General features: G+C 46.3%; 1 protein-coding gene across 7 annotated transcripts in view; it reads left to right on the forward strand.

Annotated features, from left to right (window-relative positions):
- The window catches only part of LOC137432270 (nucleosome assembly protein 1-like 1), a 95,020-nt gene that overhangs the window by 11,986 nt on the left and 66,168 nt on the right, over window positions 1-16,866 (forward strand). The window contains exons 1-3 of one of the 7 annotated variants that reach the window (XM_068124061.2): window positions 1,527-1,711; window positions 6,046-6,086; window positions 6,963-7,048. In XM_068124061.2, coding sequence (XP_067980162.2) covers window positions 6,070-6,086; window positions 6,963-7,048 — 103 coding nt within the window. In that variant the 5' untranslated portion in view covers window positions 1,527-1,711; window positions 6,046-6,069. Of the gene's footprint in view, window positions 1-1,526; window positions 1,712-2,041; window positions 2,352-6,045; window positions 6,087-6,962; window positions 7,049-16,866 lie in introns of those variants that run through there. The other 6 variants (XM_068124065.2, XM_078782863.1, XM_068124063.2 and 3 more) reach the window with 6 other exon arrangements.

Here is a 16,866-nt window from a genome sequence, read left to right on the forward strand (position 1 = left end):
ATGTTGTCAGACAGCGAGATGTAGATGGAGTCATCACTGTTTGGAGGACAGTGCAGAACACATATGAACAAAAGGTGTGAGTGGAGGGGAAGCCGTAGCCAGAGTTACTCCTGGAGGTGAGGTGGAGAGAGGGCAGTGTAAGGAGAGTGAGGAAGAGAGTTTTTGATAAAGATAGCCACCCCACCACCCGGACGAGGCTCAGGTCTGTCATACCGGAAGAGGGAGTAACCAGGGAGAGATATTAAGGAATCAGAGACATATTTCAGGAGGAAAGTTTCTGTTAAGTAGATCAAGTCTGGTTTTTCAGAAGCAACCTGTATGGAGAGATCAGTCAGGTTTGAGCGAAGGCCCCGGATGTTTGAGGTCCATACCGTTAATGAAGAGGGAGGGGGAGGGGGAGCATCGGATACAGGATAGGGGAGGGGAGGGGTAGGGAAAGATGAGGGAGGAGAGTGGGAGGTGGTGAGAGCTGTAGACACTGTCGACACTGTGTCGGAGATTGCAGAAGAGTTTGGAGAAAGGGAAGGATGAGGACGACAAAAGGTTTGATGGTGATGGGATGAGGCACAGTGAGGTGCTGTTTGAGGGGTGGAAGAGTGAAGTGGAAGGTTGGAGGATGTGGAGGTATGAGTGGGAGGGGAGAGGAAGCAGGGAGGAGGAAGATTTGTGGGTGAGTTAAGACGAAACTTTGAGGAGGAGGAGTGAGAGGGTAGAATTGAAGAAAAATGGTGAGGAGCGAGTTTGTGAGGGGCGGGGTGAGGGGAGTAGTGAGTTGGAAGTTTTGATAAGTTTTGAATGATTAAAGAAAATCGAACGTTTATTTCAGAATGGGTTTCTTGAGATATTCAAATCAGAGATCTCTTTGAAAACGTTTGAGGGGGTGGAATGAGTGTGTTTAGAGAATGAAGAAAGAAAGAATTGTACGACAATGATTTTTTTGTGGTGAAATCTGAGTTGTGAAATCCACAGGATATCTGGAGTTGCTACTAATGGACAGTGGAAGTTGCCCAATGCCACCCCCTAAATAACACAGGGAAAGGGAAGATAGGGGAGTTGGGGAGGATGGGACAACTATATTATATGGAGTGGGCGGCGGGGAATTTTTTCCTCCTATTTCGTGTACGTAATATGTAGACCACGGCGCCCCTCGTCAGAGTGACTTCCGCTTGGAGACGGCGGCCGCGAATGCGTTTGAAGGTCTCCATTGAGAAGTTCGTTGGTATGAGGGTTTACACAGCATGCTGAGTTGGAAACATTATAATTTTCATAATTACACTTTTTCGTGAATCAAACAAAGGAGAAAACAACTCAGCATGCTCCCGCCGAATATAAAATACCCACAACTCATTAATTAGACTTTTTTTTACATTTGCTCACAGAACAGGAAACAATGTTTAAAAATATAAATATATATAAATAAGGTGAAGTGCTTCAGAAAAGTTGAGAATTTCTGTTTTTAGATTCTTAAAAATATAGTTAACGGTGCAGCGACAACCACGTGACCGGTCAAAGCTGGGCCGGGAAGTAAAGCGCAATGTGATTGGCTAACGTGATTGCAAGTATAAATCCGCGAGCCAATCGCGGACGACGTTATTGGTTTGCCGCCATAACCTTTCACGTTGGGCGTCAAGTGAGGGTTCGAGCGCGAAGTCGCGAACTACTCACCGCCCTTTCCACCCTCGGCTCCGCCGAGGTTCGTGTATTTGCTGTGGTGAGCCATATCCGAGTTTAATTTTATCGAGGGTACGGCTCCAGTGGGCTCCTTATTCCTTGTGAGACCGAGCGAGGCCTTCCCTACCCGGCCGCGCTCCCTCGCATGCGGTTCTCCCGTACCTCGGGTTTTATTTTTTTTTTCTTCAGCCTCGTTTGCGCTCCATTTGTGACGTGCTCTTCTTCTTGCATTCGTCACATTATGTACTTATTATTTTTTAATCCCGCAGGTTTTATTGCGTCATGCTTTTGTTAAACGTGGAATTTAATTGACTAACCCGTAAAAAGAAAACTCTGTAATTTGGACAGCACGTGGTTTGGTGGAGGTTTTATTTAATTTTTTTTTTGTGACTAACGTTATAATCCGGTCGGAATGCTGTGACGCTCGGTCTTCATTCGCCATTTTGTGACCTGTACGATTCGGTTTGTTTTAGCAGTTTGTACTGACCTCTGACCTGTGATGACGTGTGAGCTCGGTGGTGCAACGTGGTCCTCGGGTTTGGTCCCGGATCATTAAAAAAGTAGGAATTCGCCAACTGTTACCATTTGGGCCTAGCGAGCATCGAGCACGTGGTTTTCGCCAACTGTTACCTGCCGTGGCCTCGTATGGATGTCCAGTGTTGGTGATTGTGAACATGGCGGTATCTGCGACCTTATCTTTGTGTGCACTTTGTATTAATTTAATACGAGGAAACTTTGTGCATCTGGCCCGAGATGTACCCGCACTCGACTCTATAATATCGGAGCTCTGTGATGTATTCTTTGGGTCCTGAATCATCCTGAATGATGCTGAAGGTTTCTCGAGGCATTTGGACTGAGAGCTTTAGAGTTTAGTTATGTTTGTGTGTTGAGTCGTCTAACCTGGGTTCAAATATCGACCCGGCTATAAGTATAAACTGTCATCCAGGTGTTTTACACTTACAGGTGGGGAGATCGTCTGCCGGAAGTCGGTGAATTTTAAAAATCCCCATGGGGTGTTCTTCACGAAGAGTAAGGCAAGCTATCGCCGGCACCCTGACCAAATTACAAAATTTTTATTCTGACTACTTGATCGAGCGTGAGGCCTGGCCAGCCGGTTCGTGAAAGACTCGTTCCAAAAAAAAGAAGCTTCCCACCAACCTCGCAAGAACGTGGAATATCGGTGGCAGTTGGTGAAGAATCCGAGGAAAGTTGGACGTAGTGGGCCACGTGACGCAGTGTGTGCTGCTGCACCGACTACCTACTGCAGGTGGTGCTATTTACACAGCTAAGCCTGAAGCAGTGGGGCGTTCAGGGTACCAGCACACAGGCCTCACTCACACCTCCCTCTTTTTAAAAATGAGCCAGACACACCTCCCTCCTTACCCACACCTCCCTCCTTTTAATAGAGTGCAACACACCTCCCGCCTTACACACCTCCCGCCTTACACACCTCCCGCCTTACACACCTCCCGCCTTACACACCTCCCGCCTTACACAACCCCATCCTTACGCGCCTCCCTCCTTACGTGCCTCCCTCCTTACACGCCGCCCTCCTTACACGCCACCCTCCTTACACGCCACCCCCTTACACGCCACCCCCCTTACACGCCACCCCCCTTACACGACACCCCCCTTACACGACACCCCCCTTACACGACACCCCCTTACACGACACCCCCTTACACGACACCCCCCTTACACGACACCCCCTTACACGCCACCCCCTTACACGCCACCCCCTTACACGCCACCCCCTTACACGCCACCCCCTTACACGCCACCCCCTTACACGCCACCCCCTTACACGCCACCCCCTTACACGCCACCCCCTTACACGCCACCCCCTTACACGCCACCCCCTTACACGCCACCCCCTTACACGCCACCCCCTTACACGCCACCCCTTACACGCCACCCCCCCTTACACGCCTCCCTCTTTACACGCCTCCCTCTTTACACGCCTCCCTCTTTACACACACCTCCCTCTTTACACACACCTCCCTCTTTACACACACCTCCCTCTTTACACACACCTCCCTCTTTACACACACCTCCCTCTTTACACACACCTCCCTCTTTACACACACCTCCCTCTTTACACACACCTCCCTCTTTACACACACCTCCCTCTTTACACACACCTCCCTCTTTACACACACCTCCCTCTTTACACACACCTCCCTCTTTACACACACCTCCCTCTTTACACACACCTCCCTCTTTACACACACCTCCCTCTTTACACACACCTCCCTCTTTACACACACCTCCCTCTTTACACACACCTCCCTCTTTACACACACCTCCCTCTTTACACACACCTCCCTCTTTACACACACCTCCCTCTTTACACACACCTCCCTCTTTACACACACCTCCCTCTTTACACACACCTCCCTCTTTACACACACCTCCCTCTTTACACACACCTCCCTCTTTACACACACCTCCCTCTTTACACACACCTCCCTCTTTACACACACCTCCCTCTTTACACACACCTCCCTCTTTACACACACCTCCCTCTTTACACACACCTCCCTCTTTACACACACCTCCCTCTTTACACACACCTCCCTCTCTACACACACCTCCCTCTCTACACACACCTCCCTCTCTACACACACCTCCCTCTCTACACACACCTCCCTCTCTACACACACCTCCCTCTCTACACACACCTCCCTCTCTACACACACCTCCCTCTCTACACACACCTCCCTCTCTACACACACCTCCCTCTTTACACACACCTCCCTCTTTACACACACCTCCCTCTTTACACACACCTCCCTTTTCCTCGTTAATGAAGGATACGACGCAAGTTGGACGTAGTGGGCCACGTGACGCAGTGCCTGTGCTGCTACACCGACTACCTACTGCAGGTGGTGCTATTTACACAGCTAAGCCTGAAGCAGTGGGGCGTTCAGGGTACCAGCACACACAGGCCTTACCCACACCTCCCTCCTTTTGGGTTGGCGTCAGGAAGGGCATCCGGCCATAAAAAACATTGCCTCAAACAGGGAACCATGATTGTCATGGGGCCCGGAAGGCCAACCCCCGCTCCAGCGGGGAAAAATGGCCTTAAAACGATCATTCATTCATTCATTCATTCATATTAGAACCTCGACTTGACCATTGCATCGCAAATGTGGATGTTTCTCCAGACGAGCAGTTTTTGTTTAATCCAGCCATCCATCATTGGATCCAGAGCGTGTAGCTGCTAGCGTGCGACATTATCTCCTCAAAGTACCATGGTCTTGTATTATCAGGTAGTACGGTACTTGTGTCAAGACTCTGGCGGTACCAGTTCTGTTTCGTTTTCAGATTTCGTCGGCTTGGTATTTAAAATGTTACTTTTACATCAGTTTGATCTCCTGTGTCTGCTCTGGTTTCACTTGTCTGGGTATGACGTCAGTTTTCGTCACTGGCACTTCCATTTTGTACAAATGCGGGTATTTTATCGTTAATTATTTGGCATTGACGATTACCTGCGAAGGTGTTGCTGTTGCATGAAAAATTTGTTGTGCAGAAAATTGAGGTTTAATATTCTTGATATTATAAACTACGAGTCGTCCGAAGACTTTGCGTGTCTGCTTCCTTGCTTGACGATCAGCATTTGAAAGAATGGAGCACGGACAAACCGCGCTGTGAAGACGATGACGAACACCTAGTACAACCTTCTTTTTTTTCTTTTTCTTTTTTGTGTGTACAAGATCGGGGCTCGTGTAAGAGCTAACATTGGTCACAAAACAAGTGTTGGACTATGTGGTTTTGGTGGATTTTATAACCCTTACCAATAAACCGCTTCGACCACACCAACGCTTTTAAGAATATCTAAATCGAACCGAGTAGTTGTGCATCCTTGTGCAGCATTTCATCTGATAAAAGGAATATTTCATTTGAGGAAAAATAAATAAATAAAGAAAAGAATCGCTCCATTGGCTTTTTCAGATGTATCGGGTTTGCTTTGGCTAGGGGGCACAATCCTGGCCAGGTCAGCCTCGGAAGGTTGACAGGCTGAGTCAACCCACCTGGTTGCTCTTGGTTGCACCTGGTTCCTGGTTTTTAGCCTCGATCTTGTACACAAACACCCCCCCCCCCCCCCCCCCCACACCTGGTGTTATTTTAGTAGCACTACAGGCGCACTCAAACTTGAGACCACTCGACCACCTTAACAGTTGGGCTAACGCCAGGCTTTTGTGTGGGGGTGAGGGTGGGTATTTTTAATTTATTATTTTGTAATTACGCCTGTTATTATTTTAGAACTTATTATTTTATATAATAAAATTGAATATTTTTATGTTGATGAATTGATGTTCATGCTTGGTTCTTTTTGTGCTTTTATAACGTGCGTTTCCATTTTATTTGCAGTGCAATTGAACCCGAGGCAAAATCATGGCTGAATCGGAGAGGTAATTGTGACTTGAGGACCATTTTGTTGGTGTTCATGTTTCCTGTATAGGTTTGTGGTTTTATTTATTCATCCCCTACCGCGTTCCTGGAGGGGACCATAGGTTTGCTGTCTCTGGTTTTCCAGACCTTTTTCCCCTGACTCGTTAACATATTGAACTGAAACTTGGTACATGGGTTTATTATGTCAAGTTACAGAAGCCAACTTCTTTTGAAGCTTGACATGCATAAAACAATTTGTCCTCCTGCATATGTCTCAATTACTGAGTGATTGGAACGACAACAGTGGGGGACATGTACTGCAAAGCAAGTCTCCCTCTTTATTGTGTTGTGTTGCTACGCAATACACGTTTTTACAATGTAACGCTCCTCTAGCTGTGGAATTGGTATGTTCAGCCTTGATAAAGATAACAGCTAGTTGTATGTCTCGTGTGGGTGTGTTGTCTGAGTCGAGCCGTGAAACCTTTCATTTGAAAAAACCAAATGGATGGTTTGCCTTGAGCTGCAGCTTTATACTGAATATCATTTTGTCTTAAATTGCCGGTGATTGTTTAGACATAACGAGCTCTTGTTTTACTATGTTTGTGTTTGTGTGGGAATTTCTGCTTTACTGGTGAGCCCTCTTCCTCCCAAACTCCAGTCTTCTTCACACGCTCAACAATTATAGCTCTGTGATGCATTCTTTGACTACACTGAATTTTGCTGAAGGTTTCTCGAGGCATTTGGACTGAGAGCTATAATTCTGTTTGTATATGTTGAGGACATTTTGGGGTTGGGTGGAGGGGGGTTCTTGTTGGCTGGGATGCATTTGTCATGCGTGTTAGAGCCCTTGTACAGTTGCACATTTGGTTTGTGATGTTTCATCGATGACCTTGCAGTAAAGCCGCCGAAGATGTTGAAGAAACGTCTGATACAGAGGAGAGCAAATTGGAAGCACCTGTAATTGGAGACAAGGACAAGAAAGGTATGTGGACCTTCCCTTTTTATTATTTATTAATTTCTGAGTGAGCCGTGTTCTGATTCGGAGTGACTTTGTCAATGCAGAGATTGATCGTAAAGCCAATTGGCTGAGATTTGTGTGAAGTGTTCTGTACAGAATTTGAGTTTGAACTGTTGTACTTGCCGGGCTATTTGGTGTACCTTCTGGGTTTATGTGTAGCAAAACAACCAAACTAGAAGTACTTTTGGATCTAGTGTCCTATTTCTCCTTGCCTCATAAACTACCGGGTGTCCAAGTACAATCGGTTTACATCTTATCGTTTTAACGTTGGCAAACGGGACATTATCGGTTAAAATTGTTGACAAAGAATGTATTTGGAGAATATGGAGAAAATAATTAATTAATTATGGAGAAAAGTCCCTTGTTCGGCCCGCTGCAGTGCGTTAAGTGCGAGACAGTTTTTTACGGCGTAGCCCATGGGGCAAAGCCGTCTTAGTGCAGCGGCATAGCAAACCAATTGTGCATTTTGTGATGGAAGCACCAAATTTGGCAGAATGATAGAATATTATATGGAGAACATTTTCAGATATGGAACCACTTTGGAATTCACCCCAATGTGGCCGCCATATTGGATTTCAAAATGGCGGCTTAAAAATCTTTAATTACAAATATTTCTGGTTCTATACCAGCTACAGCCTTGATTTTAGTGTCTGGATGTACAAACTTGAGGTCAAGGAATTGAATGGTTCTACTTAGAAGTTGATTTACTGACGCCATATTGGATTCCAAGATGGCGGCTTCCGAAAATCTGCTGACCGATATCTCTGGTTCTATGCCAGCTAGATACTTGATTCTGGTGTCTAGATGTACATTTCTGAGGTCAATGAATTATTACAGGGCAATTATTATTATTATTATTATTATTATTATTGTTATTTACTTGGCATCAAACACATGAAATCATACAATATGACATTGCACATATAACAGTAGCCTGTTCATGTACACTCCCCCAAGATGCCAGGAAAGAAAAAAGCAATTCAAGAACACTATGGCCAATAGGCCTTTCTTAACAATTTGAGGGAGTGTACCGTGGACAGCTAAAGATTATATATACAATACAAAATATTATTCCGAATAGATAATACAAATCGGGATTATATAATCAAAATTAAATTATATGAAAAGAATACACATATGTGGGTAAGAATTTACTCTACAACAGCATAAATCAATAATACATTGTATAATATGTACTGAAACCACAGAAGATTGTACACACACTCTCAAACACACAAGCAGGCACGCACCCACTCTCACCACCCAGACACATACACACACTTTCACTAACACACACTAACATACATCATGCACATTACCTGTTCACCGTCAGTAGCAATCAGCTGTTTGTCTGGCACATCGATGGACTCCGTGACCTGCTTAGACAGAAAGCTGAAGAGTTCCTCCTTGTTCTCGTCGACACGGAGGAAACTGTGCCAGTTGCCTGGTAGGAGGGCAGAGCCAGTGACACGTCTGCGTATTCCCTTGCCTCTGTTGGTCCTTGCAGTTGCCTTCAGGCTGCCTGACTTTGCATAGCGGTCCCACACTAGATCGAGACGAGATCGATGTTGAAGCTGTGACATAATGTATGGAACGAATACTTTTGTGGCATAGTCAAGAAATGTTTTGGTCTGGCCTGGGCTCAGCATTTGAACTATTACAGCTCCATCGAGGATCACAGAAGATACTTGTGGTGGGTCCGACTTTGTTTCGACAAGCTGTTCTAAGGGCTGCAACAAGTCAGCTTTGGAACCAAAGCGGAGCTGTCCATTTTGCGAGAGTGCTGGCGGATGTGCGCTGTTCTCATGTTTGAAGAACTGCTCGAGACCCCCATCTCTGGTTTGGCATGCGATGTATAGTCTGGAGAAGAGCTCTGAATCACTCTTTGCAGAGGCTACTTGTTGTTTGCTCTTCTGGGCAGCTTTGACCTTGATGGATGAAAACAACGGGAGTTTGTTGCGTTTGATGACATCATTGAGTGGCTTGGATCTGTCTGCCAGACGTTCCTTCTCAAATGAATGGAACTGATCTCTCCCAATCTGTACAGCTGTACGCACAGTATCTCCAACAGCTGGGCCCAAGATCTCCAGTGTGCCCAGGACCAGCAAATCTGTGCTTTCTTCTTCAAAGGGGCTGCCCATCTCTTCGATGACTGTTGTCAGTGCACGGACATCTTGGACGAACTTCTTCTGCACACTGTCGGTTTGCTCATGGTGGTGGGTGTGCTCTCCCCTTTGGCGCAGTTGCTGTGAGGTCTCAAATTCTGTGATGACCCGAGCAACTTCGGGGCCAGCCACCATCCACCGTCGAAGGGCACTTGGATTTTCAGTTAGGCCCACTGCCCCGCCATCGCCTTTGACCGTGGCATTGTTTTGTTCATGAGCCTGGTCTAGGGAGATGGCGGAGAAAGCATGCCTAGTCTTCTTGGATGTGAAGTGCCCCGCATGGAACTTGGCAGCAACATCTGGGTGTTTCTCTGCAATGCCAACCATGTCCCTGATGTGGACTGGTAACCAGCGAGCATAGTGGATATGGTCCAATGCAGCGAACCATGCAGCTAGCTCTGGTAGGGTGTCCATGTACAGCGTGAAGTTGGACTCTCTCAGTGAACGTATGTAGAGGAGTATACAGAGCTCCAGGTTAAGTACAGTGGCCCAGTACTGAAACTGTGGACATGCCGCTGCTCTCTGGTCACACCATGCCTCGAACTCCAATGGTTCCTCATCTCTTGCAGTTGCTCTTTCGTTGTATATGTCATATGCACGATGCTGCAGTATGTGTAGGGCAGCAACAGTTACTTGGTGGGCGTGTCTTGTACGGCTGACGTGAGCTGCACGCAAGAAGGAGTCTGCTGTGCCAGCTGTTGCTATCTCTGCCTGAACCAATGCCTGTGTCCAACCGCTGTCTTGCAGCCAGTCTCCTGCTGTCTTCAAAGCTGCCATCTCTGTGTGTAGACCACCCAGCATGACCACAAAGAGATCTTCACCATGTGTGTCTGGCCAGTTCCATTGCACCTGCTTGGCGATCGCATAAAGTGGTTGGTCCAGTGTGACGACGGGTATCTGTCCAGGGTTTAGCTCATTGATCGCTGCTTTCACGACATCCATGGCATGGCGGATCATTGGCACTGAGTGGGCTTGGTCATGGAAGAGGGGAAGCAAGGCAGTGGGTGTGACTGTGATACTAGTATCCTTGGCCGATTGGTTCTCTGCGTGATGTGCAGCCCAAGAAATGTTTCCTGGATTCTGTGTGTCACCACTGTCACATGCATCCTTCACAGTCTGGAGCCACCTCTTCTCTTTATCCAGTTCAGCTTGTGCAGGATTCCTCTGCAGCGACGCCTGGGTTCCAGCTGGTACAGGGTGGCTTTTGGCAAGTGAACTAACTGGTTGTACATCTGTGTAATACCGTGGAAGGTCCTCCACAGTCTTGACATTTGAGACACCCCCGATGATGACAATACCTCGGTCTGTGCCTTGATTGTCATAGTCTGGATGTTGTATCAATGAAATACCAGTTCCGTGGAAGGAGTCGTGTGCTGTCGTGGAACTGGGATTGTGGTCTATATTATCCACAGCTGATGTGGTGAACACTCCACCGCGGAGCTTTGGGGGACAGACCACCTTCTCCGCCCGAAAGCGCCGACAGACCCCGTTCCCCAGCTCTGCAGAGATCCGTAGCACTCTATCATAGGCAATGCTGATCCCTAGTCCAGATAATGTGTCAACCAGTTCCCTCTTTCTCGTATGGGCTTGAAGCATCAAGCCAAGATATATTGGCAAAGGAGTCTCTTGACTAATGCTGTGTCGTACGTCTGTGCCTGCACCTCTCCTCTCATGCTTCACACTGTTGTATTTGAGAAGTTGAGCTATTGTCACAGACGCCGATGCCGATGACTGACATGCCTGATCTTTGATGCCTGCGCCCTCTAAAATCATGGAGACCATTGTCAGCAGCAGTTGTGGCACAGACTCTTCTTGACATTTGTTTGAGAAGGACCCATTGAAAGGCTGAGATGACTGGAACATATCCTTCCTTATAATCCCTGCAGCTCGTGCCAGGTGCACAACATCACTGTCAATATCATGTTGACATGCCTTGGCTAATGCACTGCCAATGTCTTCCTGAAACACCAGCAGGACATCTCTTCCCTGCCTGTGCTCCTGCAGATCAGGGAAGTGTGCCAGGATACGCTCCTTGAGTCTGGTTGTATGGACTCGTGTTTCCAGCACAACTCCGAACTGTTCCATTCTCATTGTGTAGAGCTTGGTGAGATCTGCCATCTTGAATACAGGAGCAGTGTCTTCTTCTTTAGCAGTTTCCTCTATGTACGTTACCAGTTCAGCAAGGACTATTGCTGAAATGACATCTACCGTGCTCTGGTTTTGCTCAGCAAGCTTTTTTGCTGCCCTCACGCGGTTGTATAGGGATGTCAAACATTTCTTATGGTACTTGGCCTCTCTTGCGACCATGTCCCCAGCACTCAGTTGGGCTAACAAAGTGGTATCCTGAAGAAACTCTGCAGCCTTGCGAACGTGTTTATCTAGTTCCAATGTCGCTGCTTGATGAAACTCCAAACCAAGCTCTTGCTGGCAGAAGAAGCACAAATTGTCGCATATGCTATCAACACAAGCTGCCTGAGACCTAGTAAGCTTGTACTTATCTGTGATTGTACTGGGGATAGGGCTTCCCTCTGGATGACTTCTCTTCTGTACCCGCTGTCGCTTGGTAGTGTTATATTTCACCCTGCATGACTTGTGCGACTTGGCTTGGTGGGCAGCTAGAGTGGCAGCTATCCCTTGGCCTTCATCCAGTCGTTGCAAGTCCACGTCTTGTGGCAGCTTGCCTAGTTTATTGAATGCTGATAGATTGTCTTCAAGTGTCTTGTATCCAGCACCTGCATCAGTTCTTTTCGTGACAGCAGGACACTGTAGGGACTCTCCTATATCAACTTGACACAGAACAGAGTTCCCAGTCCAGTGGCGTCTTTGGCGTTGAAGTTACATGCTTGGTAACATGAACTAACTTGAACTGCTTCGACATGATTGAAACCTGGATGGAGCAAACAAACAAAAAAGTCGTTTAATTAGGGGTTAATCAACGGACCAGCATGTTTTATCTACAGGACAATACACGACCCCCCCTGAAATTTGACACCAAATGACCTCTTTTAGGGGTATTTTGGCCGAAATTTTCAAATTTTTCACTCCCCAGACCCCTAGATGTTCCCTTGAGCTCAGAATCGCCGCTGTAATGTGTCTACTGATGTTAGAAAAGATATAGGGTGAATGGGGCAATAATTGTGCCTGTAGGATTTGTTTCCGCCACCCCCCCTATAGTCCGGCAGATATGTGAAGAATTGTGGTAGAATTGTGCCTTTGATGATACAAGCATGAAACTTGGCACACAGTTAGGGCATACCCTTACAGTGAAATTTGGATGTAGGGGCATTCCAGATTTCTCCTTGGCCCAAAATGGCGGCCATTTTACAAAATGGCGGCTAAGAAGGACATATTTACCTATTATTTCAGACTTGTCATTTGTGCTGCTATTGAAACACAATGTAATGAGCATATTATAAATTGTCATGTACATGCTATGCAATACCTTCATACTGGGTTCAAAATTGGAATCTACGGTGGCCTATAAGGGGCAGAACAAATGGTTTACCATTGCAATAGACAGGACTGGTCTAGTGGTTTAATTATTTAACTTTGCATGACTATCTGATTTCTCCTGGGTGTAATTTTGGTTCAATACCTTTATATGAACAACTTTGATGTAGCTTTATGAACTTTCCTATCATAGACTAGGTGACTATAAGGAACAATGCAAGGCTAGTGAAAAGTTACGAAAGCGAATTACTATATTTATGATAATAATGTATGTATTTCTTTTTCAGATGATAACTCGACTGCACTGCACCTTCGCTCATTGACTGTAGTAGCTACCTAGATTTGGTTCCCAATTTGTATATTGATTGGATGGTGGTGGTGGATAATGCTTAATTGACAATGGCCAACAAAAATTTCAAGCTATTAGACCCCCAAAGCCCTAGTACATCTGGAACAAACATGCCTTATCTGACAGATTGGGAGAAGTGTGTGTTATGTCAGGAGGTCACCGATGAGGCCCTTGCCTGTCCAGCTGATTCCAAGCGAACCACAGGGTCCGGATACCAAACTCTTGCAGATTATCTCCTCACCTTCAGCCAGATGGGCTGCCTGCCAAAATCTCTAGAACTGTCCCGCCTGGACGATGGTGAAGGTATCCAGTCAACCTTCCAGAGCCACAAGGCTAAGTGGCATGATTCATGCAGACTGAAATACAACAAAACTGAACTGCATCGGGCACAAAAAAGAGAAACGTCTAGTGAAGAAACCGCAAGTGTCTCAAGAAAGTACACCCGTCAGAGTACATGTAGACCACACACAGCCACAGCCTGAAAAGTGTTTCTTTTGTGACAAACCAGCGGGTACTAATTCTCTGCGAAAAGCTTCCACCTTCGACCTCGATAAACATGTCAGGACAGCTGCCCTGAAACTAGGAGATCAGGCACTTCTTGCTAAACTGAGTGCAGGTGACCTTATAGCACAAGATGCACAGTACCACGTGAAGTGTCTGGTGTCACTTTATAACAAAGCAAGGGCCACAAGCACAACACTGAATGAACAAGATGATATCAATCACGGTATAGCACTTGGAGAGCTAGTGTCCTACATCGATGATGCCCGCACAGATGCTCTTGTGACACCAGTGTTCAAGCTGGTAGACCTAGCAAGACTATACACCACCAGGCTGGAACAGCTTGGAACAGTCTTGACCAGGCGTGTCCACTCCACCAAACTCAAAGATCGAATCATGACATATTTTCCAGACCTAGAGGAGCACATGTCCGGTCGAGATATTCTGCTTGCTTTCAACCAGGATGTTGGCTCAGCCCTTCAGAAGGCATGTGATCACGACACTGACAGTGATGGAGTTTGTCTTGCTAGAGCCGCAAATATAGTTCGTAGAGACATGTTGAAAATGAACTCAACATTTAGTGGTTCATTTGAAGCCCACTGCCAATAACATTCGGTACCTAATTCGCTTGTATCACTAGTTTCTATGATCTTGAATGGTCCTAACATCCAAGAGCAGTCAAGCCACTCGTCGGTATCAACACCTACTCTCACAATCTCACAACTCCTTATGTTCAACAGTTACTCACGCCGCAGAGAGAGTAGCAGTACTACCACGTCCACGAGGCACAGTCACAATCGGGAGACTCCCCTGCCTGTGTACCTGGGCACCCTTATCCACACAAAGACTCGAAAAAGAGACCTGGTTGATACTATGTTCAACCTGGGTCTCTCGATCTCCTATGACAGGGTGCTTAGCATCTCCACGGACTTGGGGAACAGAATCTGCCGTTTCTTCCAAAATGAGGGTACAGTTTGCCCCCCTGAGCTAAAAAGTGACCTCTTCAAAACTGGGGCAGTGGATAACATTGATCATTGTGCTTAGAAGATCTGATCACCTCACGGGAAAATGATGATGTAAGCCCCCCTGTTGAAGTCATGATCCTGGATGGAGCAGCCATCGTGAACATGCTGGCACCTTGTAATGCGAAGACCTTCTCTGAGTATGCATCACTAGTATTCTTGCCATACATCACATCTCAGATACAAAATAAGAGCAGGGTTGATATTATCTGGGATGAATATTTCCCAGACAGTTTGAAAGCCGACACCAGGAAGACGAGGGGTAAAGGCACCAGGAGACGAGTTGAGCCATCTAGTTCCATCCCTCGAAACTGGCAGGCCTTCCTTCGCATAGACGAGAACAAGGTGGAGTTGTTTGACTTTCTAGCAACGAGGATAGCAAACATTGAGACTGACAAGCAAATCGTCACCACAAACCACAAATAAGTTTTTTGTACACAGCCACGAGATGTTACTGGTCTTTCCCCGTGTAGTCACGAGGAGGCAGATACAAGGATACTACTCCATGTCCAAGATGCAGTCAGACAGGGCTATACCAAGGTGTCAATCCGCACAGTGGACACAGATGTTTTGATCCTTGCAGTGGCAGCAACTGGATATCTTGACATCGATGAACTCTGGGTTGCTTTTGGCACAGGGAAGAATTTCAGGCACTTGGCAGCTCACGAGATGGCTGTGGCACTGGGACCAAACAAGTGCCGAGGGTTGCCATTCTTCCACGCCTTCACTGGGTGTGACACCGTGTCCTGCTTCGGCGGAAGGGGGAAGAAAACAGCATGGGAAACATGGAAAGCCTATGATGAGGTCACCTCAGCTTTCTGCGCACTGGCTGCCACACCAACCATTTCAACTGCAAATGACAACATGGATCCACTGGAGCGTTTTGTTGTTCTGCTCTACGATCGAACAAGCAGCCAGGAACATGTTAACGATGCCCGCAAGCATCTCTTCACCCAGACTGGTAGATCAATAGAGGCTATCCCACCAACGCAAGAAGCCCTCAGACAACACATCAAGAGAGCTGCCTACCAAGCCGGCTTTTGTTGGGGCCAGATGATGATTTGCGCACCTGAGCTCCCATCGCCAAGTGAATGGGGTTGGAAACAGAGTAATAACGGCTGGGGGATATATTGGACAACCCTCACAGAGGCAACTGAGGCATGCCGACAATTGATTAGATGTGGATGCAAGAAGGGTTGCAGGAAACAGTGCAAGTGTGTTAAGGCCGCACTCCAGTGCTCAGCTCTGTGTCACTGTGCAGGGGAGTGCACACGATAGTATACAGGAGGAATAACACACCTGTTACATATACACAAACATGTGGAAGACTGTTTTGTAGACTGTTTTATAGTGAAAGTCACTTCCACAGCGTTAATGTGGCATTTTCACTTCATTTCCATTGTGTTTCTGGAGTTTGCTCAAAATAGCTCAAAAAGTAATTATTTTTGTAAAGAATAAGGACCAAATAAATGTTATGTGAGTTTGTTGACATTTAATTATGATCTTACAACCTGTTTACGTGAAAAAAACATCATAGGTGTGCTTGAGCAATAAGTAAATCTAGTTTTATAGACATCGGTACTGTGTATCTTATTATCCGTAAACGGCCATTTTAAAAATGGTGTCAATCGTTCCCCAAAAACGCCATTTTGTCCCTAGGAAAAGATTTGAATGCCCCTATATCCAAAAATCTTCCTAGTAGTATGCTCTATCAGTGTTCAAAATTTCATGCTTGTATCACCAAAAGCACAATTTTTTCACATATCTGCTGGGCTACTAAGGGTTACAGATTTTTAAAGCCGCCATTTTGAAATCCAATATGGTGGCGACCTTGGGTGAATTTCAGTGGTTCCATATCTGAAAATGTTCTAAATATAACATTCTATCATTGTGCCAAATTTGGTGCTTCCATCACAAAATGCACAATTCTTCTTAAATTTTTGCTATGCCGCTGCACTATCTAGAACAGTATTTGTCTGTCTTTGTGGTATGTATGTATGTATGTATGTATGTCCCCTCAAACGTATACCAATCAGAGCTGAGGATCTGGTCACATGACAGGGTGATGTGATTATGGCGGCTGACTCTCCACACATCGCCATTTTGATTGATATGCTGTTCATGCCGAACATATCATCGAACCTGTCATACATCACATTCGTCATGCTCTACCTTTACGTTTTTCATTCAGAGTGAAACGCAAACAAACCGATTGTTAAAATGACCATCAAATATCGAAAGCATCGGGGTTACGTCTCTTCCAACAAAACGGTACGTACCAACCCTTGTTGGTTA

Source organism: Myxine glutinosa, chromosome 8 (assembly GCF_964187855.1).
Source record: "Myxine glutinosa chromosome 8, kmMyxGlut1.1, whole genome shotgun sequence".
Classification (NCBI taxonomy): domain Eukaryota; kingdom Metazoa; phylum Chordata; class Myxini; order Myxiniformes; family Myxinidae; genus Myxine; species Myxine glutinosa.